The sequence below is a fragment of the Apodemus sylvaticus genome, chromosome 13 (assembly GCF_947179515.1).
Source record: "Apodemus sylvaticus chromosome 13, mApoSyl1.1, whole genome shotgun sequence".
In the NCBI taxonomy this organism is placed as follows: Eukaryota; Metazoa; Chordata; class Mammalia; order Rodentia; family Muridae; genus Apodemus; species Apodemus sylvaticus.
The window spans coordinates 94,681,524-94,707,723 of record NC_067484.1 but is presented as its reverse complement, the minus strand read 5'-3'; the positions used below and the strand labels follow the sequence as shown (position 1 = coordinate 94,707,723).

Genomic DNA, 26,200 nt, shown 5'->3' with positions numbered 1-26,200 from the left:
TGTCACCAGGAAATGTGACAGCAAAGTTCATTCTGTACTGTGCCTCAGAGCAGCAGAACTGGAACTGGTCTTTTGTTAGTAGCTTTTCTCTTTGCTATGACAAAATAGCTGGCAGAACCACTTAAGAATGGGAAGGGTTGGTTTGTCTCAGTGTGAGAGGATGCAGTCTGTTAGGATGGGGAAGCCATGGCAGTTGGTTACAGTGTATCCCTGTCTCTTTTATTCAGTCTGGTAAGTCAGACCATCACACACATTCAGTGTGGGTCTATCTTCCTTTGATAAACCTCTAGAAACTTCCTCAAAGACATGGCCACCCAGAGGTGTGTTTCCTGGATAGCTCCAAATCTAGATAAGTTAAGAGCAGAAATTAACCACAAGTTTGAAAAAAATAAGTCTTAGGATTATATTTTATATAACTTTTTAGAACAAAAAAGAGACAAAACAAGAAAAAAAAGTATGATTTTCCGAGACAAGTAAGACTGTGCAGAGACTAGGTTCTGTAGATGCTTTTGTTTAGAACTCTTTGATATTCGTAGAAAGGATTAGGAAGATTGCTGAAACACCTTAAAGACAATCTAAAGTGAACTTACAATTTACTGTGCAAGTCACTCGATAAAATAATAAGTAACTTATTTTGCCAAGTGATTGGGTTTTATCAAACAGTGTTTACATTTATTGTTATTTAAAATTTCAAATAGGTCCAGAATGATCACTGCTGATAGTATACTGCAGTTTCATATAGGTATTGACACTATCCAAATGAGGCATCTTTCTCTCAGCTTTTGGTCCGTGCAGGTGCCAAGCTAGACATTCAGGATAAGGATGGAGATACTCCTCTGCATGAAGCTTTGAGACATCATACTTTGTCTCAACTACGTCAGCTACAAGACATGCAAGATGTGGGCAAGGTAGATGCTGCCTGGGAACCTTCAAAAAACACAGTGAGTAAAGATAATGTCCTCTCATATTTACTCTGCATCTGATTTGCATTGGGCAAAACATTTTATCGGAGGTGGACTTGGGTTTATCAAACTTTAGTCCCTATGAAGTGCATTTGTTCTGGATCTTACCAAAAGTTGTTTGGTTCTTTAAAACTTCAGTAGTACAAATGGGGTAGAGTGAGTATCTATTATGGTTTTAATTTGAAATCCCTAATTGCCTGTTCATTTTGACCTGCTTTCCATTTGATCAATCCCATGTATATTGTAAGGTATTGCTCAAATCTTTTTCATTAGAATTTTAGTATTCTTTGTTTTCTTGTAGTTTTAATTTTTGAGGTATTAGGAATTGAGTCCTAGGCCTCATGCATACTAGGCAAGCACTCTCCTACTTCCCATGTCTTTTGTTTTCTTCTAATTATCAAGAATTGTTTATACGAAAACAAGGTCATATCAAGGATGTGATGCATACTTTTGCTGTCTGTGGCTTGTATTGCTACTGATTCAGTCACTGCCGTGTCTTCTCTGAGGGGTGACCATGCAAGGTAATGACTGGTGGTACAGTGCTGCTGCATAGGAACAAGCTAACTTAGTATGAAATGTTTCTGTATGGAAGTAATAGCTTACTTAAGAATAGTGAATGATGTTTTCCAAGAATTAAAATATATATAAAGACAGACATGCTAACTCATGATTGTAATCCCTCACTTAGGCTAAGGCAGGATTTGTGACCAGATTGTGCTATATAGTGAGTTCTAGTCTTTCTTGCCTATGCTGGAGTGAGACCCTATCTCAAACAAAACAACAAAAGCATTCCTGTATAATTACATATCCTATGGTTTCCAGACACTGGAAATATACTGTGTCTTCTCCAAGTAGAGAAGAGTCAGAAGTGCAGGTATACCAGTCGTGTATATAATGGCTGGTGTGGTGTGTCTGCACCTCCTGCCTTTGTGAGGAAAGAAGGTCCAGAATGGATAGTTGGTCCTTTTTGCCTTCTAAAAAAACTTTTCATTTTTAGAAAGCTGTAAGAGATGGGGCTCCATTTGATCTAGTATTTCCCCCAAGATGCTTCTCTAAATTCAGATGAGTCTACAAGTCTAAAATCAGTCTGTTGATGTTCTCCTTGTCAGTAGTGCCTTGGGATGGCAAGAAATGAGTTGTGCTATACATTCAAATTTGTCAAAAATTCCCTTTTGACAGTAGTGTTTTATGATGAGGCCTCAGTCTACCCCCTCATCCTCAAACTCTTGTTCCTTCTGCCTTGATCTTTGAATGGCTGGGATCATGGTGTAAGCCACCATGCCCAATTTTTGACAGTGTTCTTAGAAGAACAGAATGTCTTAATGTTGAAAAAAATGTACTTAGTTTTTCCTTCTATTATGTATGCTTTATGTGTCCTAAGAAATGTTTGGCAAGATGGTCATTCAGACTTGATGCTTTAGAAGCTTATGAAGCTAAGTGTATTAGTCTGGGTTCTGTAGTCACTGAACGCATGGGCAGTCTCTATATAGTTAGGGAATTTGTCGATGACTTACAGTCTATAGTCCAACTCCCCAACAATGGTCAGCAGCAGCTGTGGATGGAAGTCCAAGGATCTAGCAGTTGCTCAGTCCTGCGAGGCAAGCAGGCAAGGAAGAGTGAGTAAGTCTTCCTTCTTCCTTTGTCCTTATATAGATCTCCAGCAGAGGGTGTAGCCCAGATTAAAGGCTGTAGGTTTCCTGCAGAGGGTGTGGCCAAATTTAAAGGCTGTAGTTCTCCAGCAGAGGGTGTGGCCCAGATTAAAGGTGTGTGCCTCCATGCCTTTAATCCCAGATGATCTTGAACTCGGAGATCTCCTTGTCTTAATCTTCCAGAATTCATAGCCACTATGCTTCAAGATCTCCATGCCAAGATCCAGGTCAAAAACTTATATCTCTGAGCCTCCAAATTAGGATCATAGGTGAGCCTTCCAATTCTAGATTATAGTTCATTCCAGATATAGTCAAGTTGACAACCAGGAATAGCCACTACTATTGCATTTAAGTTCAAGTGACGTTTTATATAGAGTATGTTTAGGTTGCAGTTCATTTGTTACTGATCGATGACCAACTGTCCCTATACCATTTGTTGAGTAGCGTCTTTTTCTGCTTGAGTGCCTGCTGCCTCTATCTAAGATCAGTAAGCTATTTATCTGGAGGCTTCCTACAGCATCTTGTTCTTTTCGTCTATGTTCTTTCTTAGCTATGGGATACCCACTCAAGTGTCTTAGAGCTTATGATTCAACATTTGTTTATATTGAAATCAGGTCATGGAAGTCCTCCAAATTTATTTTAAATGATTGGCTATTTTAAGCCTTTACACTTTCAAATGAATTTTATTATCATTTTAAAGAACATAAATGAATCTGAGGCCCAAATGTTTGTGAGTTGTTGTCTTATAAGACTCTGAGTATATATTTTTAACTCCTTTGTGCCTTTTTTCCCCCTTATTTTAAAGTTGAGAGGAGCATACTTCTCTCCATGGGTTGTTGTATAAGATCATAAAAGTTCTTAAAATAGTACCCAGCTTCTCTGGATCCTCGGTGAGTCTTCATACTTACTTTAACAATTTTAGATGTTTGGATCCATAGCTCAGATGATGTAATCACATCCAGGTTCTTTTCATTCTTTTAAGTTTTGCCTTGGTTCAGAAGCATTGAGAAGTTAGTTGATAGTGACCCCAGAACTAAACTGAGTAGGAACAAAAGTGCTATTTCTTCTTAACCAGTTCCTCAGCCTTAATTGACCTGACTTTCTCAATCAGTCATGTAGAAGGCAGGCATCCAACTGAGTTTAGCCACTTTTGGTTCACTTGTACACTGGAGAGTTGGTTCACAAATGTGGGAAAATCAAGGAAAATGGGGACTGGGGAGAGATGAATCTGTATTAGGACTGAAACTTGCATGTCTGATACACACATATGGCAAATTTCTGTAAGGGAAAATCACGACTCTTTTCATTTGATTTCAGTTAATAATGGGACTTGGTACCCAGGGGGCTGAGAAGAAGAGTGCAGCATCTATTGCATGTTTCTTGGCAGCCAATGGTGCCGATCTCAGCATTCGAAATAAGAAGGGTCAGTCACCACTGGATCTCTGTCCTGACCCAAGTCTCTGCAAAGCTCTGGCAAAATGTCATAAGGAAAAAGTCAGGTTTGTAGTTTTTGTCATGTAATGTACTATTCTGTCCCTGAGATGCTGTGCAGCTTTGTAAGAGAGACCCTGGGACTTACAGGTATATTGATCTTTGCAAGTGTTGCCATTCTACTGTATGGGTAAGCTTAAGAAACTTCTTTAAACTGGTTTGACCTTCTCGGAATCCTACATGCTCTGGGAATTTGTAAGGAAAAGCCTTAATAGAAAAAAAAAAAAAAAAGCTCTTACTAACATTACAATATTCTCCTGCAAAAGGTAGTTTACTCTCTATGGACAGAGTGAGTATCATGGAAAATTTGTAATACTTATAGCACTTTTCACCAAGACCTTGGAGACAGTTACTAGCAATAAAGGGTTAAAAGAATGAACAAAGGAGCTGCAGAGTTGATTGGGCATTTTCCCTAAAGGTGAACATTTCACACATTTGTATGTGAAATGTCAGTAATTTTAGTTAAAATTTCTGGTATACATTATTTTTTAACTGAGTAGACATATAAAAAGTACATATCTCTTTTGAACTTTATATCTCTTATCAGTGACTATATTGGTACCTGTCCCTTTACTTTTGTATTTTCTCACCTCTGGTTTTTTTTTTGTTTTTGTTTTTTTTTTTTAAGAACATGTCACTCCTTTTTTTTTAAAATTTAAATGTTTTATATATGTGAGCACACTGTTGCTGTCTTCAGACACAGCAGAAGAGGGCATTAGATCCTATTACAGATGGTTGTGAGCCCCTGGTGGTATCTTTTAATTAATATAATAATATGGGCTAGAGAGGTGGCTCAGTGGTTAAGAACACTGACTGCTCTTCCAGAGGTCCTGAGTTCAATTCCCAGCAACCACATGGTGGCTTACAACCATCTGCAATGGAATCTGATGCCCTCTGAAGGTATGTCCGAAGACAGTGACAGTGTACTCACATACATAAAATAAATAAATAATTTAAAAAAAAGAAATGAAAAAGTAAAAAGAAATAAAAAATACAATAATATAGTGCTACTTGGGGTTTTTGTTTCATTCCTCTGGCTTCTGCTGTGTCTGTAGATAGAATGTGTTCTAAATGAAATTTCACTTACATTAGTTTTTGTTTATTTTGAGACAGAGACTCACTATGTTGCTCTGACTATCATTAAACCCACCTGCCTCTTCCTCTTGAATGCTGGGATTAAAAGCATGCACCATTACACCCAGCTCATTAAATTAGCTTTTGCTAGTGGTTTTAGCTTTTTTTTTAGTTCTTAGTTTACCCTTTTTCATTGAGTCTTAATTTAATTTGAAGATTGACTGGCACTAGAAGAATGTGAAGGTGCAGAGATTTATAAACAGGAAAAGGTACCTGTTTGGTCTATGCTTTTGAGCAATAGAGATGTGAAAATAAGCACTTAATAAGTCTAAAAAAAATAGAGAAAAGCTTTTACATAGGGTTACTAGCTGGTTTTGACCATAAGGAAATAGTGACCCCAAGTGGATAAAGGGGAATCAACAGTTTCATTGAAGAAAAATCCTAAAACTAGTACTTAGTGGAAAGGGAATTGTTGACATTTGAATTTTAATATAATCTTTTTATGTGTGCTAATGACACTCTTGATGTTAAAAATTAACATATTTGTTTAAAATGTTTGGATGGGCTTGATTTGAAATATTCTGTCTTATTAGTGGCCAAGTGGGTTCCCGGAGTCCTTCTATGATTAGCAACGATTCTGAAACTTTAGAGGAATGTATGGTGTGCTCAGACATGAAGAGAGATACTCTTTTTGGTCCGTGTGGACACATTGCAACATGTTCTTTGTGTTCCCCTCGTGTCAAGAAATGCCTCATTTGTAAAGAACAGGTTCAGTCCAGGACAAAGGTAACAAACTGGCAACTATTGTGCTGTTGTGTTGTATTGTGGAGTTCTGTGATACATAATGCTTCCCTCTGTGATCGGTGTTTTACTATGTTCTTAGAAATAAGTTAAATATCGTAATACATAATTTATACATTTAAAGAGATTACTTCAGAGTTTCTGAATTGATTTCTAGTCTAATCTTACTAATGTTCCTTGTCATATTATTACCAGGATTTAAATGTTTTTTTAACTTTCAGTCTTTTTAGTTTACATTTCCTTTTTTTATCTAAAACATAGTACTTAAAAATTAGTCACCTGTTTTTCTTTCAGAACCTTTTACAACTTAGGTACAGTGAATTCTACTTTGTATTTTGTACTATGAAGTTTTCAAATGAGTGGAAAATTTAAAATATAGACACATCTAACCAGTCAATAGATTTGCAGGGTTACTAGCTGTTTTTTGACCATAAGGAAATAGTGACCCCAAGTGGATAAAGGGGAATCAACAGTTTCATTGACGAAAAATCCTAAAACTAGTACTTAGTGGAAAGGGTGTTTTTAGAGGAATCATTTGGGTTCTTTGGTAATTAGGGAAGTATAAATACATTACAAATTAATTCAAACTTTTTGTTGAATTAGGAAATAAAAGGTTGGGTTTTTTTTTTTTTAAAGTGCTAACAATCAAAGTGGGAAGTGATAACTTTGTTAAGTAACATTACTACATGCTGGGAGGACATCTTCTGCTCAGAGTCACAAAATGCTTTGATTCAGTTGTTCCACGCAAGGGAGTGTAACCCAAGATAATAATCCAGACAGGGAATATTTGTGCTTAGAAAGACTTTTAAATAGAAGAAAGAATAGATAAGTGATTATTAAATCAATTTGCTTTATTATTTTAAACTCTTACAAATAATATTAGGTAATTTACTATATTGGTGATAGTTTTTAAGTTTTTAAGGATATCAGAGACCAACTGGGTTTTACTGTACTAAACTAGCCAGGTCTGCAAACTCCATGTACAATACTGTGCCACAGGCTAGGAGAGCTCACATACATGAAAGCAAGATCAGTGTTGTAGTGGTTGGTGGTGTTATAGTGAGAGGTGGTCATTTCTGGATAACAATACTAATAAATAATAAAAGGTAGTTAAGTGTGGCTGTGCTGAGGGAAGGCAGGCTGTTTGGAAAACAAATGGGAGTCTGAGGGAATGGTGCGAGCCACAGTGCATAAAGCAGACACATTGTAGACGTGGTCAAATCGAATTATAAGTTGGTTGTGGAAGACTTACAGACTTAGTGATGGGATGGGTAAGGAGTGACCTAATCACTCTAGGCTTTAGGAAGCATAGGAATCGGCCAGATCCTAAAAAGTGGGGCTTTGATGAAGAACTCTCTAGACAGAGGCAACACAAGCAACCTCTCTTGGATTTAACAGTTTGACTTCTCTGGGTAGGATGTTGTTGTTGTTAGTCTTCTCATAGTCATTTGTTTTAATACTTATTTATTAAAATTTCCTTAAAGTTTTTGAAAGAAAAAAAAAGGGAAACTAAATTTAGCTCCTTGTCCCTGACCTCAGATGAAATGGAATCCTTCTACACTGCTCTTCGTGTCAGATATGAAAGGAATACAGAAATAGCCCGTTACACTAGGTACCTAGTGATGTGAAAACAAGAAGGCAGGAGAGCCAGAGAACAGGGCTTCTGTAGTGGGGAAGGACATGGTGGCATAAGATGGTGGGGTGACATGATTTCTCTGCACTTGTTCACTCTGCCTTTTCTTGCTGTAGATTGAAGAGTGTGTGGTGTGCTCTGACAAGAAAGCGGCTGTTCTTTTTCAACCTTGTGGGCACATGTGTGCTTGTGAGAGTAAGTAGCCTATTGGGAACCTCCCCAGTGTTGTCATAGAGACAGAAGTAAACAACTACATCTTTGTTTGTTTGTTTATTGGATAACCCACCTACAGAAAAGCTGGACAAGCATTTAGTACCTTTTTGGTCTCTACTTTTGAGCAACAGAGTATACTGAATAATTTGATTACTGAAATTCTATGTTCTATCAGACTGGACTCTCTTAAAATTCATTTGGTTTTTTTGTTTTGTTTTGGTTTTTTTTTTTGGGTGTGTGTGTGTGTGTGTGTGTGTGTGTGTGTGTGTGTTTACTTATTTATTTTTGAATTTTTATTTATTTTTGTATTACCACAAAAGGAGCTCTCTCTATCACACACAATAGAAACTTACTTCTAAACCTATTACAACATCTAGTCCATCCTTTTGCTTATAGCAGTGGTTGGTGTGTGTCTTCACCTTAACATTGACTTCCCTGTGTGTGTACCTGCCTGATTCCTCAACTCTTACAGCTCTGTTGTTTGGGGTTGTAATTTTGTTACATTAACTGTTAGGTTAGGAGAAAGTTAAGAAGTCTTTTCTTTGGGAAGAAAATATTGAAGCTTTTGAGATGGTTTAATTCAGTGGTTCTCAAACTTTCTCATGCTGTGACCCTGTCATACAGTTCCTCAGGTTGTGATGACCATCAACCATAAAATTATTTTTGCTGCTTCTTCATAACTGATTTACTGTTGTTAAGACTCTCGATGTAAATATATGATATGCAAGATATTTGATATGCTACCCCTGTGAAAGGGTTGTTCAACCTCAAAGGGGTCATAGCCCACAGGTTGAGAAACTGCTTTAAAGTTTCCCTTAAGGACATTTATCTTGAAGGTCTTGGCTTTTTATATCCTTCTTATATCTTACAGGGTTTGAAATTCTCTTTCCTTTGCTGGTTTTTTGTTTGTTTGTTTTGTTTTATTTATCAGTAAAATATCTCAAAAAGTTTAATACTTTCTTTAAATGATATTTCATATTATAAAATAGGTTAGTCAAGAAGTATTGGGTTTTAATGTTATCTAGCTAGAATACCATGCAAAGTACATGGTAATTGAGTCTCATTGCTATAGATGCCTTTTAAATGTTGGGTTAAATTTTATTTTATATTTATTTATTTGTGAGCATGTCTGTAGGTTGTGTGTGTACCTGTGGGTCTATAACTAACATGGTGTGTGTAGGGGAGTCTGAGGACACTTAAAGGGAGCTGGTTCTCTCTTCTGCCCTGAGGTTCTGGGGCTCAAACTCAGATGGTCAAGCTTGGCCACAGATAGCTTACCCACTGAGTCATCTTATAGGTCCCTGGAATACTGGTGTTTTGTTTTTATTTTTGTTTTAATTTCTTTTCATTCTGATAGACAACTAAATAATAGGCCACGGATTTGTACTGTCGACAGTCTATAACTCAAGTAATTGTTTCTATTTACCAAGGCAGGTGTAAAGGCTGTCATCAGTGTCAAAACATTTCATCTGTTAAGTAAACTTTTGTAGACCAGAGGTTGGTAAACTTTTCTATACGAAAACATATAATCAATGTTTTTTTGGCTTTGTAGACCAGATAGCTTTTGCAGTAATCACTCACTTCTTCCAACTACCCAGTATGTCATTGCAGTCCAGAAATGACCATGGGAACTATGGAACTCTGTTTCAATAAAAGCTTATTCCATGAACAGGGCAGTGATTTGTTGACCCCTTCCTGCTGTAGACCAAGTAATGCCTGTGAGAGACTTAAAAGATAATTGTAACCATTAGTATTGAGTACACAGGCCTATAAACCCCACATTGCCCAGCTCCTAAACATGCTCTTAACCACTCTCTTATCTTATGGCTGAGGTGAATAAGTATATGCTAAAGTGCTTAGTTCAGAACACATGCCACAGTGATGTTAAGTAGAGCATTGGAGTCTTAAAGCATATAAAGTACGTTGGCCAGTCAAAGGAAGAGTTATATCCTGTTTGAAGAGGCTGATTATTTGTCTGTTTGTTTATTTGCTTATTTATTTATATGGAAAATTCTATTGTTTAGAAATACGTAATTAAATAGTTATAGGAAATCCATGTAATTTTGATGGTATGTTGTTTGATTAGTATTTAATACATTAATCCTTTAAGAAAAAGGTCTGCCCCCAAACTGAAATCTCAGACTAGATTTGTTAGTGCCCAAGGTTAGCCTGGGCTACATGTAACTGCATGTTACATCACCAAGTGTAGGACTGTTCTATGTTTATGTTTTGGTGTCAGGCTCAGTAATAATTCTACACCCAGTGTGTTGCCATTAGAAGTATATAACCCACCCTGTCCACATCCACGATTCCTTGGCTTAATAAAGTTTGAAATGAAGCATACTTATGTGGTAAATGCTGATAAAAAAAGAACATGTTTACTTACTATTTCTTATTTTGTAATTAACAAGTTCAAATGTAAGATGATATGAATAATCAATAATGCATATGGTGCCTAGTTTTCTTTCTTTCTTTAGAAGTTTTTCAATTTGTATTCTACGTGTGTTTTGCCTAAATGTTTGTCTGTGTATTATGTACATGCAGTGCCTTAGGAGACCAGGAGAGGGTGCTAGCTCACCCCAGGCTGGACTTGCAAATGTTGCCATGTGGAAATTGAATCTGGATTTTCAGAAAGAGAAGCCAATGTTCTTAATGGCCCCTAAGTCTCTCCAGCCTCAATTTCTCCTAAAATATAGTTTTTGAAAATTTATTATGGAAAAGATGGTCTTGTGGAAACATTTTCCTAGTTACTCTGAAGCAGTGCATCAGGTGACAGAAGGGAGCCCAAGGGAGGGGAATAATAAACCATATATTATAGAAAATGTTTTTAGGAAATTAACATTTGGCCATCATATTTTAGGGAGGCAGAGGAAACCCTTAGTGACTGAAGGGCTGAGTGAATGTGTCATGTTAAGTGGGCACAGCCATATCAAGAGCCCCGGAGCTTCAGACTGATGAGAACCAACAAGTGCATGTGCTTACAGCGTGTGCAGTGTCCCCTGCAGCTTCCTCCTTTCAGATGTGTGTGTCTGGGTATGGCACTCAGAGGCCTCCTAGGCACTGAAATGTGTCTGTCAACACATTTGGTCCTCTCAGTTTCCTAAGCCTTAAGATCTTTTTTTGTCCTTGTTAATTGGTCTTTTATGGATTTTTTTGAAATAGGATTATAATTATATACCATATCCATATCCACTATATCCAGCTAAACTTAGGATTTGGAAATATTTACTAGAAAAAAAATCACTATTTAGTTACATTAGGAAATGTTTTCCTAATAAGCTTTTTGTTCCAGTGGACAGTTCTCATCTTTAGGTTAATAACATGATATTAAGGTAGGATTTTATTTTATAACTTGTTGTATGTAGCTAGAATCTGGTATGTTTCTTTAATGTTCAAATATGTAGATGAATTATAGAAATTATAGAAATACATCAGAGAAAGGCAGTGTTATTTTTGTTGTAGCTAAAGAAGTATTCTCATTTTCAGACTGTGCCAGCCTGATGAAAAAGTGTGTGCAGTGCCGGGCTGTGGTGGAGCGGAGGGTGCCTTTCATCACATGCTGTGGTGGCAAGAGCTCGGAAGACCCCTCTGATGAGATCTGTGAGTGTCCTCTGGTGGGGGTTCTTAGTTTGCTTTCTTGTTGGGCAGATCTCTCCATTACACTGTGCTGTGGCCTTGTTCAACCTAAGATATGTGATGTAGATTGACAGAGGAGTAGGTATGTTTTTTTGGTGCTTTTGTTAATTATAAAAAATGTAAAATTGGATTTTTATTTAGTTTGTGGTATGCTTATAGACTTTGAAAAAGTGTTTATGCATGTATAATATGTGTATGTAGGTGCGTACATGCCTCAGTAAGTGGAAATCAGAGGACAAGTGTGTGGAATTGGTTCTTTCCCTCAACCTTTACATAAGTTCTGGGGATCTAGGTTTATGGGGCAAGCACCAAGCACTTTTACCACTGAGCCTATCTTGCCAGCCTAACATTATACTTCTGAAGATTTGCAATACAAAGAACAGTATATTCATTATATACTCTTAAAGAGTATTTACTTTTTATTTTAAAGATGAAATTTAGTGGCTGTGTTTATATATTTATTTCTGGGAGTCAGATTAATTAAGCATATACTATACCAATGAGCTCTGTACCAGACCAATTTAGTGTATCTGGAAATGGGGTGCCGAATTCCAATTTAATTTTTTTTTCAGTTTACAAATGTATTATCTTGGTCCCTTTACATAGCAGACTTGTTATGTTCTAGGCAGTGTTATGTTGCTGTGAAGAGACACTATTACCTGTAAAGGAAACAATTTCAGAGTTAGTTCATTATCATCATATTGGGGAGCATGCTACATGCAGGCAGACATAGTGTTGCAGAGGTAGTCAAAAGTTCTGTTTCTGGATCCACAGGTAGCAGGAAGCAACTCTAGAATTGGTTTGGGCTTTAGGAACCCCAAAGCCCACCCCCAGTAACACACTTCCTCCAACAAGGCTGCACCTCCTAATCCCTGTCAAGTAGTGTCATTCCCTGATGACAAGCATTCACATCTATGAACCTATGGGGACCATTCTTATTCAAACCAACACAGTCATTGAGCTGGCCCAGCAGGTAAAGAACATACCAGTGTTAAGCCTGACATCCTGATTCACTCCCTTATGTACAGGTACTCAAGAATTTATTTGATTCTTCGTTTTTAAAACATTTTGTAAATAGATAAGAAAGAACATTGCTACATACACCTCTGCCGAAAGCTTTTCACAAAGAGAGATGATTAAAATTCTTAGGCATGGGTATTAGCTAGAATAAAAAGTCAAGGATATTAAGAGCAGGGTAGGTAAAATCAAAGCGCTCCTATTCACAGCTTTCTGAACTTTTCAGACCAGATTGTTAACCATAAGGAAATCTTGGCATAAAGAAAGGAGGCTGGTCAGGCTTGGGTGGCTTGTGCCTGTACTCCCATTGTAGAGAGTACTCCTCTCCCTCCATCCATTCTTCCATTTTCTTTCAGAAAAGAGCAACCCTCTGAGGGATATCAACCAAACATGGCATAACAAGTTACAGTTAAGTCTAGGCACAAACCCTCATATTAAGGCTGGATAAGGCAACCCAGTAGGAGGAAAGGGTCCCAAGAGTTAGCTAAAGAGTCAGAGACACAGCCCACTCCCACGGTTGGGAGTCAGTGAGAACACAAAGCCACACAACTGTGACTGCATATGCAGAGGGCCTATCTCATACCCATGCAAGCCCTGTGATTGTCACTTCAGTCTCTGTGAGCCCCTATGAGCTCTGTGAGTGTTCTCAACCCTTTGGCTCCCACAATTTTTCTTCCCCTTCTTGTATGGGATTCCTTGAGCACTGCCTGATGTTTGACTGTGGGTCTCTGCATTTTCTCCAGCACATGATTTTAATCCTAGCACCTGAGAGACAGAGACAGGCAGATCTCTTGAGTTTAAAGCCAGCATATTCTGTGTACTGAGTTTCAGGCCAGTCATTTACATAGTAAGACCCTGTCTGAATGAATATTGTCATCATCATAGTGAGTTCGAGACCTGCCAGAGCTATATAGAAAGACCCTGTTTGAATAATCATCATCATCTTTCCCGTCCAAGTATGGTGGGTACTATCTGTATTTTGAACACTTGGAAGGTGGAAATAGGATCAGGAGTTTATGGCCAGCCTTAGCTTACACAGTGAGTTCAAGGCTAGTCTGGCCAATGTGAACTTTGTCTAGAAGGAAAGATACATTTTTTTTTAAGTCATCTAAGAAACTGATTAGCACTCCTTTAGTAGCTGTTTTGCTGTGATTCTAGTGACCCATGAACAGAGAAAAAGGAGTGCATGTTTTGAGCTTGCCAGAGGAAGCTTCAAAACTCACAAGTTCTCTTTTGCTGTAAACCTCTTTCTCTCTCCACCTCTGCCTCCTTTTTTGGAGAAGGTCCTGCTATGTGGTCCAGGCTGACCTTGACCTGATGGCCATACTCTTGTCCTCAGTCTAGGGAGTGCTGCAGTTGCAATCACACATTACCATGTCTGGATTCCCCTGTTTCTTTTTTAAAATTATGTATGTGTGAATGTATGTGCAGGTGCCCATAAAGGTGTGAGGCATTGAATCTGCCTGGAGCTGGAGTTACAGGTGGTTGTGAGTCATGTGACATGTGTGCTGAGGCTTTGTTTAAGAACATTGTATACATTTAGCCACTAAGTACCCTCTCTAGCTTCCAAACCTTTTACCTCTTTTAAGATTATAAATGAAGGTTATTTAGATGTCACTACTTTATCTTTCCTCTCAGTGTAGAACAAAGTTTTGAAGAAGACCCTAAATGTTAGGCTCCTCCACCCTGTTCTTCTGTTGTGAAGCTTATAGAACCCATGGCGTGAAGGCATTCTACTACCAACCATCTTCAGCCCCACAGTTTTGTTTTTTAATAATTAAAAGTTTAAAAAGTATCACGTCAAAACAGTAATAACTAAGGCTTTTCTTGAATTCTATTGTAGCAAGTGGGAATATCCCAGTGCTGCAGAAGGACAAAGACAACACCAATGTTAACGCAGATGTGCAGAAACTGCAGCAGCAGCTTCAGGACATTAAGGAGCAGGTAATGATTACATCCCAGCACCCAGTCTGCTGTTAAAACTACTTAGGAACTCACTGTCATTGCCAAGTAAACTAAAGAGGATATTGTTTATGGCTACAGACTTGGTGGAAATCAGTGTTTAAAGGCTGGGTAGTGATTTTTTTTTTCTGCTATGAAGAAGCAAAGGGCCTAGAGCCTGGTACAAGAGTCTTGTCATGCTGTGGACTCTATGACTTGTGTGTAGATCTGTGTGTATATACTTTCATATGTGTGTATTTATGTGGAAATCTGAGGAAAAAAATTAGTGCAAGATTGAGACTCGTGTTCATCTGTGAAAGGTGGATCAAGGGGAGAGGGGAAGAACACAGCAAAAGGAAAAATAAAGCAAATCCTCTTTGGTCACTCCTTGCTATTTGACACAGGGATTTAATTGCTTCAAAGACTCAAGCAGCAAAAATGTGCTCTGAGGTTGACAGTGTCATCACTATTAGCACCAGTTTTAGCATCCTAGATCCCAAGTTTATCTGAATTTATGAGAAATGACCAGTAGAGCAGTGGTGTTCAATCTTCCTAATGCTGTGGCCTTGTAATAATAATACAGTTCCTCATGTTGTAATGATCCCTGACCATTAAATTATTTTATTGCTACTTCACAATTATAATTTTGCTCCTGTTAAGAATCATAATGTAACTATCTGATATGCAAGGTATTTGATATGTGACCCCTTCACAAGGAGTTGTGACCCACAGGTTGATAACCATGGCAATAGCAGGTGGCCCAAGATAATTCATGACCATAGGAAAACTAGTTTAAAACTGAATGCATGCATTTACTAAGCCTTCATACACATATCTGAAGAGAGCAAACTCTTTATTGAGTTGGATTTTTTTTCTGTAGAATCAGCATTTAGCAGTGTTTTTGTTTGTTTGTTTGTTTGTTTGTATGTATATGTACAAGTGCATGCACAGGGTTGACAAATGTTCTCCTTGGTAGCTCTCTGCCTTCCTTGTTGAGGCAGCTATTTCCTGGACCTGCCACTCACTCTCTAGCTAGGGTGACCACCAGCATGCTCCAGGGCTGACTGCCTCCCATACACCAGGATTACAAGTGGGCCAGTGTGCTTACCAGGATTTTACTTGAGTTCTGGGGTTCTGAACTCTGGTCCTCACTTGCTCAGGAACCGTAACTATTGAACCATCTTTTTGACCCTTGTTTGTCTTTAATTTTTAAGTTAGCATACAGATAAATGGGTTTTGTTATGACATTTTTATAAATACATGGTATTCTTTGTTCTTATCTGTAACCCTCCCAACAACCAACCAAACAACCTTCCTTTTGTTGGGTGTGCCCTATCCTCTCCCCTACTTTAGAGTTTCTTACTGCTTTTGTGTCTCATGAGTTCCATTGCACTCTTGGCCACCTGCCTTCATATATATCCCTCCTGTCTTATATTCTTTTGTGCTTCATCAATGTGGATACATACATTCATTTGTAGAAATTTAAATCCACATTTTGCATATGAGAAATATAGGAATATTTGCCTTTCTGAAGCTGACTTGTTTCATGAAACACGATTTCCAGCTCCTTCCATTTTCCTGCCAACATTGTGATTTCATTCTTCATTATGGTTGATTCCCATTTTAAGTGCCACATTTTCTCTTTGTTGATGGGCATCTAGGCTGGTTCGACTTACTGTAAATAGTGTGGCAATGAATGTGGATGTGCCAGTCTCTGGTGTACTGATGTAGAGTCCCAGAGTGGGATAGCTGGATCTTACAGCAGTTCTGGTTTTAGTTTGCTTAATTTGTTTGTTGTTTTGTCTTGTTTTGTTTTTGAGAATCTTCATACTAATTTCTGTAGAGGTGGTACCAGCTCGTGTCCCTGCATCAGTCTTTTTCCTTATAGCCTTGCCAGCACTTGATTTTGATAGTCGTTTTCACTTGAGATGGAAGCAGTTTTAATTCACATTTCCCTAATGATGAAAACTTTTTTAGATATTTCTTGGCCATATATTTCTTCTTTTGAGAATTAAATATTTGATTCATTTACGCATTTGTTGGTTGGATAATTTGTTTAATTTTTGGAGTTTTGTATTTTCTATATATTAATCTCCTGTGTAATGTAGTTGGTAATAGTTGTCTCCTGGTTGATTAGTTATGCAGTCTGTGTGTTCATGAGTGTGTATGTACATGTGAATGCACATGTAGAAGCCAGAGGTCATCTTCAGGTACTTACTTACTTACTTACTTACTTTATTTATCCCCCAGCACAAGAATGTGCTGCTCCTTATGAAGTGCTGGGGATCTGAATTCATGTCCTAATGCTTGTCCTAACAAGCACTTTCCTGGTGATCAGTCTCCTTAGCTATAGTATGTTAGATAGGGTCTTCCCTGGATAGTCTAGAATTCACTGTGTAGACCAAGCTGGTCTCAGACTTGTGATCTTCCTGCCTCAGCTTCCAGAGTGCTAGGAGCATGTGTGTCACCATGACAGACTGTAGATTGTCTCTTTGCTGAAAGCTTCTTTTGTTGTGGGGAAGCTTTTTATTTATTAAAGATTATTAATGTAGATAGGAACATATTTGATTTAATAAAGCAGTTTTGGGCTTAGAGAGATGCTCCATGGTTAAGAGCACTTGGCTGCTTTTCCAGAGGTCCTGAGTTCAATTCCCAGCAACCACATGGCAAAGTAAAATGGGTTTTTATTAGTGTAAACTATGTTTATGAATAAATAATGACTTCCTATTAGAGTGACTAAAAGCATACACCTAATATTTCCCTAAGTCTTGATAACAAGTACTACTGCACATTTTTTGAGAGCAAAAACTCTGGGACTAAACATTCCAACCTGACTTGTCTTGAAGATGTTTTGAACCATGTAAAACCAGTTTGTTTTTCAAGTGGATTGGGGTTATATTGTATCTAGAAGTGTAGTGCCTAGCAAGGGCTCTCAGCTGCATGCCTGTACTGCATGCCATTTCAGTGACACATACCTGGGTATTTGTAGGTAGCAAGTCTGCTTCAGGTACAGTGGGGCTGCTTTTATCCATTGCTCATTCTCCTTTTTTTGTTTTTGCATTCTTTATTTTATGTAATAGTTACTTTTAGGATTTATTATAATTTATGTTGTATATGTTTGGGTGCAAGAGTTTAGTGTATTTCATATATGCAGAAGCCAGTGGAGATCAGATACCCTGGAAATGTGAGCCAATATGTGAGCGCTGGGAAGCAAACTCAAGTCCTTTTAAAGACCAGTAAGCATTTGTAACCTCTGAATTCATAATATTTGTTTTAGGTACTATTTTGAAAGAATGACTAGTATCTATTTTGTAGGGATGACATCTTACTATAACTATTTTGGACAACTAATTTGTAAATAACTAACTTATTTTTAAGCTGGGCATGGTAGCACATACCTTTAATTCCAGTACTTGGGATGCACAGACAGGTAGATCTCTTATTCTTCTGAAACTAGCCTGGTCTACATAGTAAGTGCACTGGTGAATGTGATATAACAAGACCTAGTCTCAAATCTCTCTCTCAAAAGCAAACAAACAAACAAAACACCTTGAAGAATTTATTTCTGAAAAACAATAGATTGTTGGACTAAAACCAGAATAGAAAATTAACGATACAAAAGACTGACTGTCGTGTTACACTTATAGTATAAAATGGCTTCCACTTACTTACTGTCTCATTGCATTTCAGACAATGTGCCCTGTGTGCTTGGATCGTCTGAAGAACATGATTTTCCTCTGTGGCCATGGAACATGCCAGCTCTGTGGAGACCGAATGAGTGAATGCCCAATTTGTCGCAAGGCAATTGAGCGAAGAATTCTTTTGTACTGATTATGAAACACAGAGTGTTTTGTTAGCTAAAGTATGTGATCATGAGATCTTAGTAGGTTCTAAAACTAGTTTGGAGTTTAATGGGTTAATTTGTAATTTCATAATTTCTTTATTAGAATGTAGTTAGACTATATATGGACCACCATCACAACAAAAACATACAGTGTTTGAAATTGCCGGTGTGTGTGTGTGTGTGTGTGTGTGTGTGTGTGTGTGTGTGTGTGTCTGTGTCTGTGTGTGTTTTCCTCTTGAATTTGGAACATCAAATCCATGGTAACTCCTAGAAAATTTGCTTTTGGCTTTGAAGGGGAAAATCCTTTAAGGACCTCCTTTTACACTTTTCTATTGCATTTTTCTTTTTTAATATGTACACATTTGTTAAACCTTAGACATTGGCTTACAAGGTCAGTATTCCACATGATTATCATGATTTCACATGGTGAAATGACTCGCTGTTCCAAAAAGTCATACCGAAGGTGAGTGGGGCAAGTCAAACTATATCATGTGTGCTTGGTGACACAAGTATAGTAGAGATGCCTCCTGGCTAAGACAGTCCTGAAGGAAACATTGTATTTCAAGATAATTTGAAGTTATCCAAATGATTGTTTCTGAATTTTTAAGTAAGTGAAAATATGAGATAAGAGAATAATGACTTTACCTTCTTTTCTAGATTTAAAAGGAAAATTGACTAACTTAAATGAATGATTTCAAAATCACCAGTAGACATGAAAAGGCAAAGCAAAATTTTAATGAGAACCGAAGTCTAGCTCAGAATGATGCAGTCACACCTCTACCTGGTTGTCACTGCTGCACTTCTTGTATTAACTTCTCACTGTTTGCATCAGTCATTTGTAGAAAAACATCTGTGAAAAGTAATTTCCGTTTTCCTGGTGACCACTGACCTGGGCTAGATCTAATCAGTGCGTGCATGCCATCTTTTCTGTGTCTCTGAGGTCTCTTCAGCTGGGTGGTGCATTGTTAGAGGCAGCAATTTTTTCTGTATGTCTATTACTTCTGACAGTGTTATGGATTCTACTTTCATCAGAAGCCTTACTTCTATTCTCTATTGGATAGTAATTTTACTGTAAAAAACGTAGTTTTTCTTTATACCTAAACAGATGAACATTCTTTAAACTGCCAACATTAACTAAGATATAATAAATAGTGTCAGATACTTAGAAAAGAGTGCCAGGGCATTTGTAGAAAAGCATGGAAAATACATGTTGACTTGGTTAGGGACCTAAGCATTTTGTCTCCTTAAATGAGTATCTTTGTATGTAGCCTAAATATACACATATTAAGTGTTCCAAAATTCCTCACTGCTCTATTGTAAAAAATAAAAAAAAAACCTGTCAGTTATTTACAATAGTGTCTACCATGTGCTGTGTATAAGCATGTACTCTTAAGGATAGTGTTCTTTGGAGATAGTTTCCCCTGCATTCAAATCTGGCTAGCTTGTGTCTTTTTTTTTCTGTAGCAACTAAAGTGGGAGAACAGTGTCCAGCCTGGCTGTACTTTGTTGCTGGTGGTTACTTGCTACACAGTGAACTGGGCTGCTGGCTGCCTTACAGACTTAGCAGTTCCATGTCTGTGTTTAGCTGAGTAACTGCTTTGTTTCTTCTTTGTGTTTTTGAGATAGAGTCTCACTATGTATTCCAAGCTGACCTAGAACTTACTGTGTACCTCAGGCTTGCCTCAACCTTATGATCTTCTTGCCTCTACCTTCCAATTGTAAGATTGTAGGATGGGGACCCCACCATATTTAACAACTGTTAATCATTTTGGAGGGTACAATCCTATTGGTTTCAAATTAGGAATGTTCTATTGTAAGGAAGCAATGAGGCAATTTTTTTTCTAAGTATAATTTGAAGGGTTTTTTGTTTTTTAAAGATACATCTGATGATACGATGTTTACATAAAGAGACAGACTATCTTCTTGCCAACTTGGAAAGAGCACAAATGAGGATCTTTTCTTCCTTGCCATAGGCTGCCCACCTCTTTCCACTTGTATCAGGCAAGGAGGGATGGCTGCTATACAGTTTGCCAGCCTGAGAACCTGTGCACCACAACTACATCCCACTTCATTCATTCCTTTCTCTGTCTCCCAAGCTGCAGTGCTAAGTCTTATCCTGTAAAGATTATATCTGTCAAGGGATAGACCTGCTGATCGGCTCCATCATCTCCTCCATGCAGAACACAGCACACTAGCTTATGAGAGAGAAGCCATCAAGTCTCTGTAGTGCTGGGGACTTTCGGCTTCCTCCTTGTCACTTGGCCATTTAAGTTATGCATATTGTGAACAGATGCACTTCTGTTCAGGTCTTCGGGCATCTAAAATTATTGTAAATTTGTTTTGGGCTTACAAGAGACAGTAAGACCAGGAACTGAATCATGCCAGTGACTTCCTCCGGCACTCTGAAACTACTACCTCTTAATCTCTTTACGACACTTGGCCCCTTTGGGATCTTTCCTTCTTGTTACCCAAACCTCTTTTTCCTGTGCCTCAGAAGAACTATTTTTACAATGACATGCATTCATTTTTTTAAAGTATTGGACTTGGGCTAAGTGGTAGGCAGGAAAGGTCAGTGTCTTGGCACACTCAGCGTTTATGCTGCAGTCTTTGCAGCCGTCTGTGGACAACGGGATGGGATCCTGAGGCGTGTGAGTACTCCTCACTGGTGTTTCAGGAGAGCTGTCGGGAGCAATTTTGGATTCCCTCTGTGTGCCCCTTGGCCCACATTGTCTCCTAATCACTAAGACCACCGGCTTCCTCACTCAGCACACACACAACTTACCAGGCGCTGCTGCCACAGCTGCTCTTGTTCACATAGTCTAACATCCTTACCTGTGCCGTACACATAGAGTTTTATTGGGAACAGGGTTTTCAAGAGAATATAATTTTATATTAGTGTAAGAATATTATACTAGGCAAATGTTTAGTTTAGTTACCTGAATTACGCTTAAGATATTTGTAATTTAATAATGACAGGTTAACTAGAAGTCTACTGAAACATAAAATTAACTGGAAATAATTCTTTAAATTTATATTTTTGATGACTTTAGCCTGAAAGAACATTTTATTTTAGAATGTTGAAAATGCATGCTGCTTAAAATTTGTCTAGTTCAAAATCCAAACCTTGCTAGGTCATTTTACACATGGGAACATCCTGGTAGTCATGTATAGCCTGATGGATGTTTTTGTTTATTTTGAATTCTGGACGCTTTTTGGATAAGGAATAGTTAAACTTGCCAACTAGGACAAGGCTGGATGGAGCAGAGCTGGCTTGGGGGATTGGGGTTGCAACAAATAGGAAACAAAAACAGCACAGAGGAAAGAGGCATTGTGGAGGATTTGCCACAGTATTAGTGGAGAGGGCATATTTAACTAAAACATAATAAGGTCTATAAGGTCAGTTCTTCACATGGCTTGTCGGTTGTTTTGTAAATTACAGATTTTAACATGACTTGCTCTTTTAAGGTCTAAAAGGAGAAACATCCTTTCTGAGTGTCTGAAATGGTTATAGTAATAATTTATATAAAAACACACTCATGGGAGTTGGGAGGGGGGCTGGAGAGATGGCTCAGTGGTTAAGAGCACTGACTGCTCTGCCAAAGGTCCTGAGTTCAGTTCCCAGCAACCACATGGTGGCTCACCACCATCTGTAATGGGATCTGATGCCATCTTCTGGTGTGTCTGAAGACAGTGAAAGTGTACTCACATACATAAAAGAAATAAATAAATATTTAAAACAATGAAAAACAAACTCATGGATACATTTTTGGTTTTTTTGTTTTGTTTTGTTTTAATTGCAGTGAGAACCACATATCATAAGGTTGTTGTCCTGACAGCTTCTAAACATGCAGTTCCAAACGGTCACTTCCACTCTGTTTGTTGGGAAACAAATAGAACTTGTACCCACCAAATGTTCCCTTCTTCCTTCCCTCTGTGCAACAGGGTTCTGACTACTTATAACACAAACACTCAGATTACTGAGTAGAGCCATTTGTGTTTGTAAGATCCAAACCTTGGTACACATCAGGTTCCTGAGATTTGAGGCAGGGTATCAAAACTGCTATTTTTTACATGTATGTTAATTGAAAGTGTTTATTATTTCATTATAAGCCAGAGGGGAAAACACATTTTAAATATGGGAAATAAGTTAGCTTTGGTTTTGTACTATCTGGGAAAGTAATAGATTTTCACAAGTAATTTGTGCCTTGTTAGAAATGTCATTTGTCCTTGAATCTACCTGTCAAAGTTGCAGAATACATTTTTCTTTCAAAATGGCAACCCAGTTTAGCTTGCTTGACTGTTACAATAGGAATGCTTACTGATATTACTTGATAATCATGTATATCCTTTTGACTTACACAAACACACATGCAACAGCAGTATTGATAATTACAGTTGTATATCTTTAAACACTAAACGTGAGGAAGCTTTTTAATGTTGTCGTGTGTGTGTGTGTGTGTGTGTGTGTGTGTTGCTTTACTGCAGTGAGGGAGAAATCATTTGCACCAAGCTTTAGTGGCTGATAAGTGGCTAGCAGTGGGTAAAATAAGTTACAATGTAAAAATAGGAGTGGATAAGTTAATAAAGTTAAGTTGCTACCTTGGTATTTTCTACCTCCTTTTCTATCAGAACACTGCTTTTCTTTCACCCGTCTAGCATCTTGTCTTATTTGTGGGAGAAAAGGAAACAACCTGAAGTTAAAGTTAGATTTTCTTTTTTTGAGAATTTAAGCAATAGGTACAGGAAAAGTGACCTGTTACATTAATTTGGTGCCTAAATACAAAGGTTTGAATTGATATATACAACTGTCTAAGAAGAGTAGTGCTGAGTATTTGGACTGTCCTGTATAGTTCTCTTGATTTTATTTCATAAACACGACTTCTTTCTTCAAAAGCAAAGTGGTTTTCTAATTTTTTATGAAATAAGCAAATATGCCATTTTGTCTGAGTACAGTTTCAGGAAGCTATTGAAAGTTCTGACTCAGGGCTTTTTAACAGTTAAAGCAATTGTTAATATATTTTGAAAACTCCATCTGCATAATTCTTCAGTGCCTTGATTAACTTGGCAGCACTTAAAAAAAACTTTGTATTAGGCAACCTTCAGTGCACCAGTCATGATGTGTACGTCCTAATCATACTGCTAAGCATGTGCAAGAGCACCTCTGTGTGTGCTGGGCTTGCATAAGTCTTTAAGGGAAGTGTTCTACATTTGCACTTGATACTTGTTTTTTTGATTCTGGCTTTTTTGTTTTTTTTTTTTTTTTTTTTTTTACAAACTGATTATTCAAGGCCATGGCACTGTTACCAGAAAAAAATGGTGTTTGCTATATGCAAGTCACCTTAAATAGCTGTTGGGGAGAGGACAGAGCTCATATACTTTGTATCTAGTACGAAAAGAAAATCAGTTCAAAAAACAGATCATCTTCCTCTCAAGTGGAAACCAAACCAAGCCAAACCCTTTGTTTAAGTGGTTCAGTTAAATAATTAATTGAAAGGAAATCATGAATTGCATGTCGTTCTTAATGCTGATCTGTAGACTAAATGCATGTTTTTCTGTCTCCTTCAGTATATGTCTGCCATTCTCAGTATAGTATATTCAAATGGTAGAAAAAAAGACTGGCTCAAATGTTTTGCGCTTTGTAATTTTTCCAGTTCTTTTTAGCTTTCAATGTTGGAATAAATTTAAGTCTTGTTTATGGGTAAAGCTTCTGTATGGAAAAATGATTCTTGCTTATTAGCTTTTGTTTATTGAAAAATGCTTAGTAAAAACTAAGCTTTTAAAAAATAAATGCAAACATTTACCATTAATAAAATCTGTGGTGTAATATGTTTTTCTCTGACTTTTTTGGAAGCAATTCTTTATAATAATATACATGAATTTTTATTTTTAAGGCATTTGAAAGCAAATCTCAATACATCCAAAAAATCCTATTATTGGAAAGAAAATTACCATATCTTTGAGAAACAAGGACATCTCTCCAACTCAATGTAAGAAGTGAGCATCCACACCTAGAAGGCTCCGCTGTGAGTGCTCACGTGTGTGTCAGGAGCCTGTCTGAGGGCAGAGAGGCAAGCGTGTCTCAGTGCTCACCCTTTCAGGGTGAAAGTGTGTGCGGAAAGTAACCTGAATAGAACAGACTTGATCAAAGAAAGCCAGACAGGAAGGGCTCAGCCTTTCTCTCTGTATATAGATAACACATTTTTTAAAAGCTTATTCCTCTTCAGAAGACAGATATATGTGTGTGTATGTGTGTCTCTCTGTGTGTATGTATAAAATTTTTAGAAGGTAGATATTTTACAGCAATGATGTATCTCTCCTTTTCAGTGTTTTGTGACTAATCAGTCATTGAATAGTTTGGGGGTATTTTATTTTTAATTGCTAGACGTACTTTGTAAAGTCATTGAGGTTTTTCTAATTCTAGTTTAAAAGATGCATATCTCAAATGTCTAAAATAAAGTCCATTGAAAACAAAATCTTTTGTTTAATTGATAAGAGCACCTGTGTTCCAACTTTAAACTGAATTTATTTTGGATAACATCTAATTAATTGTATTATGTGTTTATTTCTATTACTGTATAAATAGATATCTCATGGTCATATTTTTTATTAAATTGAAACTGTAGGTTTAATAATAAATGACATTTTAGAAAATATGCTTTATATTTTATCATTCACAGTTATCCTTCATAGACATTAGATTTTCACTAATATTTTATGGCACAGTTTATCTCGAACCTTGGATAATGCTTTTTAGAGCAACAATAAATGTTCAGAAGATGGAGTGAAGTGTGAGAGAAGTAGAAAGCCCGCAGTTGCTATAGCCTGAGCCTTGACTAATAGTTTCCCCATTTACAACTAAAGTAATAGTTGATGAGCTCTCTTTTATTTTCATGAGAAATAATAATAATGATAATGATATATGTATAATAATATAAATAATAATATAGATGTACAGTAGAAAAGGTGTAAACTTATCAAGCCTTATCCAGACCCATAAAATAATAATAATAATACATAAAACATAATCTATAATAATACAGCAACAACAACAGATGTAGTAGGTGCAGTCCAGACCCATGGCAGATCATGAGTGGATGAGTGACATGTCAGGAGACTGGTTGGTGGTGCAGTGGCTGCATGGCGCCTTGAGGAGAGATGCTTTCGGTGTGCTCTTGATAGGCCTTGCATTCATTCACAGAACAACTTTCTAAATGACAGAATTTTAGAATAATACAAGTATTTCTTATTTTGCCCTCTCACCAAGTAGTATTAGTATTAGTATTGAGCAGAACATTAACAAACAGAAAATGCTGCTGTGGACAAATCGAAGAGGTGGACAAATTCAAGAGAGGGTCCTATATGCTCAACCTTTTCCTTCAGCAGTAGAGCACTGGACTTGACATGTGTGGACCCAGGCTCAGTCCCCAGGACTGGGAGGAAAAAACATGAGACACGAGAGAAATCATAGCATTTCATTAGTCAGCTCAATAGAGTTGACATCGACACAGTAATTTACTACCAACAGCAAAGTATATACATAATTCTCAAGCTCATATGGGGCCTTCATATATACTTAATGTATCTTAAAAGAATGACACTCCATATTCTCACAGACCATGATGGGATTAAACTAGAAGTCTAGAGAGGTGGTAAATAAAAAGAAATCCCAGTCAACAACTTGCTGGTGACTAAGCCACACAAGTAACACAGAAGCCATGGAAATCTCAAATGAAAGCTACTTTGGATTCTGGGTATGGTGGCTTGTACTTGTGTTCGTAGGATTTAGGGGGTTAGATAAAAAAGATCTCAAATTAGAGGCTGGCAAGTTGGTTGGTATACACAGGCACATGTAAAGCAGTCCCCACAAAAGCTGGTAACATTGACAGTGTACAGTAGGAAAGGTATAAACTTATCAAACCTCCTCTTTTGGAAACTAGGA

General features: G+C 37.5%; 1 protein-coding gene across 2 annotated transcripts in view; it reads left to right on the top strand.

Annotated features, from left to right (window-relative positions):
• Positions 1 to 24,734, top strand: part of Mib1 (MIB E3 ubiquitin protein ligase 1) — a 101,439-nt gene extending 76,705 nt beyond the window's left edge. Inside the window, exons 15-22 of one of the 2 annotated variants that reach the window (XM_052201383.1) lie at positions 780 to 941; positions 3,929 to 4,110; positions 5,770 to 5,962; positions 7,727 to 7,805; positions 11,310 to 11,423; positions 14,320 to 14,420; positions 18,108 to 18,279; positions 24,153 to 24,734. In XM_052201383.1, coding sequence (XP_052057343.1) covers positions 780 to 941; positions 3,929 to 4,110; positions 5,770 to 5,962; positions 7,727 to 7,805; positions 11,310 to 11,423; positions 14,320 to 14,420; positions 18,108 to 18,248 — 972 coding nt within the window. In that variant the 3' untranslated portion in view covers positions 18,249 to 18,279; positions 24,153 to 24,734. Of the gene's footprint in view, positions 1 to 779; positions 942 to 3,928; positions 4,111 to 5,769; positions 5,963 to 7,726; positions 7,806 to 11,309; positions 11,424 to 14,319; positions 14,421 to 18,107; positions 23,522 to 24,152 lie in introns of those variants that run through there. The other variant, XM_052201382.1, reaches the window with a different exon arrangement.
• The last annotated feature ends 1,466 nt before the right edge of the window (positions 24,735 to 26,200 follow it).